General features: G+C 44.7%; 1 protein-coding gene across 1 annotated transcript in view; it reads right to left on the bottom strand.

The window, feature by feature from the left end:
• Positions 1-569: 569 nt before the first annotated feature.
• LOC107107073 (beta-soluble NSF attachment protein-like) overlaps positions 570-3,100 on the bottom strand; it is a gene marked incomplete at its 3' end in the record, with an annotated part of 17,926 nt that continues 15,395 nt past the window's right edge. Inside the window, exon 3 of the mRNA XM_015407303.1 lies at positions 570-686. Coding sequence (XP_015262789.1) covers positions 570-686 — 117 coding nt within the window. The remainder of the gene's footprint in view (positions 687-3,100) is intronic.

Here is a 3,100-nt window from a genome sequence, read left to right on the forward strand (position 1 = left end):
TAAGACCAGTAAAATTACATTTCAGTGATGGCAGGTTTGCACATGAATACATTTTAAATTTTGGTTTGATATCTTTAATGTATTTTAAGTATTGTTTGTATTTGTGTGTGTATGTCTGGAAATCATGGCAACGTCTGGCGACCCCTAGCGGGGCACAGAGGACATTCAGAGTAGTGGCTTGCTATAGTCTGTCTCTGCCTCCCGGCCCTGGTATTCTTTGGAGATCTCCCATCCAAGTACTTGCCAGGGTCGGCCCTGCTTAGCTTCTGAGATCTGACAAGATCATCCTTGCCTGGGCTATCCAGGTCAGAGCATATTTTAAGCTACCTTGAGCCCCATAAGGAAGAAAAATGGCTAATAAATTAATTAAAATATCATAAACAGGCAGGAAACAGTAAATGTTCAGCAAAAACATTTGCGTGGGGAAAGTAAGATTCTTATTCTAAGAATCTGATTGTTGATAATAGAATGACAGGAGTCCTCAGCTCTTACAGTAGATCTAAAGCCATGCAGAAAGATACTCAACCCAAGTGCCTTGCCCAACAAGAGTAAACAGCAATGCCTCTCACCTTGCGGATCTGCCTTTTTGTAAGCATTTCCTGCATCCACAAAACAGGTCGCCGAATCGTGTTTACTCGTCAACTGCATGTGGAGCTTGGCTGCCTGGCAAAATGCATTTCCTGCAGCTGGGGGTGAAAAAAAACAGCCCAACATTTCATTATTGTCAGTACTATATCATAAGAAGCAATCAGAATGACAAAAGCACAGCAAGTTCTCACGCAAAAATGTTTTGCTTTACCGTTTTCATGCTTACGCTGCAAAATCCACAGTTATTAATATACCTATGAGTGCGTGACGCTGGTTTAAAGCAAGTTAGATCATTGGTCCATTGACCTCGATACTGCCTGCTCTGTGGTGGAAGCCCTCTACAGTTGCGGAGTTCCTTAATCTTCATTTCTCCCCTGGGCACTCCATTTTGGAGCAGTTAGCACTAACGCCAGGCTTTGGAAGGCAGAACGGCATAGGTCCCCTTGCACGGCAAAGACCCCTCTGTGTGGGAATGTATAATTTGGGGGTGCAGAGCCTCTTAAAATACTATTTATTGTTGGATTAGAAAATAAGGAACTGGGAACTGAAAACAAGGAACTGGGAACTAGTTCCGAACTTTGGCCTTGTCAAACAGAGAAAGGGATTTCCTAATACCTGAGGGCCCTTTCCTGGGGATGCCAGGAATTGAACCTGTAATCTTCCACAAGCAAAACCACACACTCTTGTCACTGAGCCACAGACACGCCTACAGTTCATTCTAATTCTTAAGAGGGCAGCGTTCCTTAAGTTCGACCTTACAATGAATATCCAAATGTTCTGGATCGTTGACTCAATCAGAATATCAGTAATAGCAAAACCTGAGGAAGTTCTCACAAATTATACCTGGAAATCTTTAAATTATGACTGAGTAATCATTCGTACTGAGACTACTATTCTAGGTGATACTTATTAGCTCCGATTCTCTCAGCCTCTTGTTATTCGTCCCCCTGACTAGGGCAGACCGTCTTCCACATATAAGAACATAAGAGACGCCAATGTTGGATCAGGCCAAAGGCCCATCCCGTCCAACACTCTGTGTCACACAGTGGCCAGAAATACCAGTGCCATCAGGAGGTCCACCGTTGGGGCCAGGACATTAGAAGCCCTCCCACTGTTGAACCCCCCCCAAGCACCAAGAAGACAGAGCATCACTTGCATCACTTGCCCCAGAGCCCCTATCTATACCTTGTGGCTAATACCCACTGATGGACCTCTGGTCCAGATGTTCATGTAATTATGTTATAAGTAGGCCAATCCAGTAATATCCCACAGGCTTATAAAGTGATTCAAAAATGTGTACTGTGTGTTCGTGTGATTCTTACCCTCCACTTTCTTTACTATGTACACCAGCAGTTTCTCTGTTACCCTGATTGCACATTAACATTTGTCTCCCTTGCATTCCCCATCTCGTTCCACACACAGAGACAAACGCAAAGAATCTATAGAGCATGTATGAGTACGAAGGCAGCCCAATCTGCTTTGGGTCCCTTCTCTCAGGTAGCTTTCCACATTCTCTATCTCTACCCCTTCTCCCCTCCAGTGTCTCAACACTACTAGCACACATTTCTCCTACTCCTTGCATCAGACCCTCACTGAAATTAGAGCGACTAGCTAGACTGGCTCACTAGAAATGGCCCCAGAGGTACGCCGAATGGAGAAACATAGGAGGCAATCCAGAACTAAGCACATTCACCAAAACTCATGTAAAAAATGAAAACATAACATGGAAAACTGACGCACTCCAAAACCATGGATGAACATTTTAATCCCCCACGGCATTCTGTTGCTCTTCTAAAAGTTCCTCTATTCTCCTATATAAGAGCACCAATGAGAGAATCCAATGTGAAATGGCTGATTCAGAATTCATCAGGAAGTTTAACACCATCTCCTGCCCCCATGTCTTAACAAGGATTTCTAATTTCTCACCAACTAGAGGTGCTAATATCTTGCATATTCCACCTCTGACAAATGTTAATTACTTCTCTCTATAACTTTCTAATTGGAACCGCTTTTTATATTTCATCCTGCACTTTCATCGGTCAGATTTTATTTTAATCCTACTTTGTCCATCTATCAACAGTTAGGGACCAGTCCTCACTTACTCTGAACGGGTGGACTGATTACTCTTTTGATTGGATATTGATTTAAATTGGCCTGCCCTTTCTAGCATCTCCCCCACACACTCTTCTGTTGTTTGCAGCCTTTAATATCAGTACGTCGGCTTAACGAATGTACGATTCATGCACTCCATGAACTGAACTCTGACTTGCAAAAGCTTAGGTTGCATTAAAATTGTAAGCTGCCCTGAGCCTGCCTGCGGCGGGGAGGGTGGGATGAAAACTGGATAAATAAATAAACACAAAGGTCGATTCGGGGGGGATCGCAGGGGGTGGGGCACACGACGAAGCCCCGCCCCCTGCTTCCGGCCGCCCCGCTCCCAGCCCTCATTGAGCCAGGAGGAGGCAGGAGAAGAGCCTTGCAGGTCCACCGCCGGTCCCCTGATGGGGCTTGG

This window comes from Gekko japonicus, unplaced genomic scaffold (genome assembly GCF_001447785.1).
Source record: "Gekko japonicus isolate JY-2015 unplaced genomic scaffold, Gekko_japonicus_V1.1 scaffold2752, whole genome shotgun sequence".
In the NCBI taxonomy this organism is placed as follows: Eukaryota; Metazoa; Chordata; class Lepidosauria; order Squamata; family Gekkonidae; genus Gekko; species Gekko japonicus.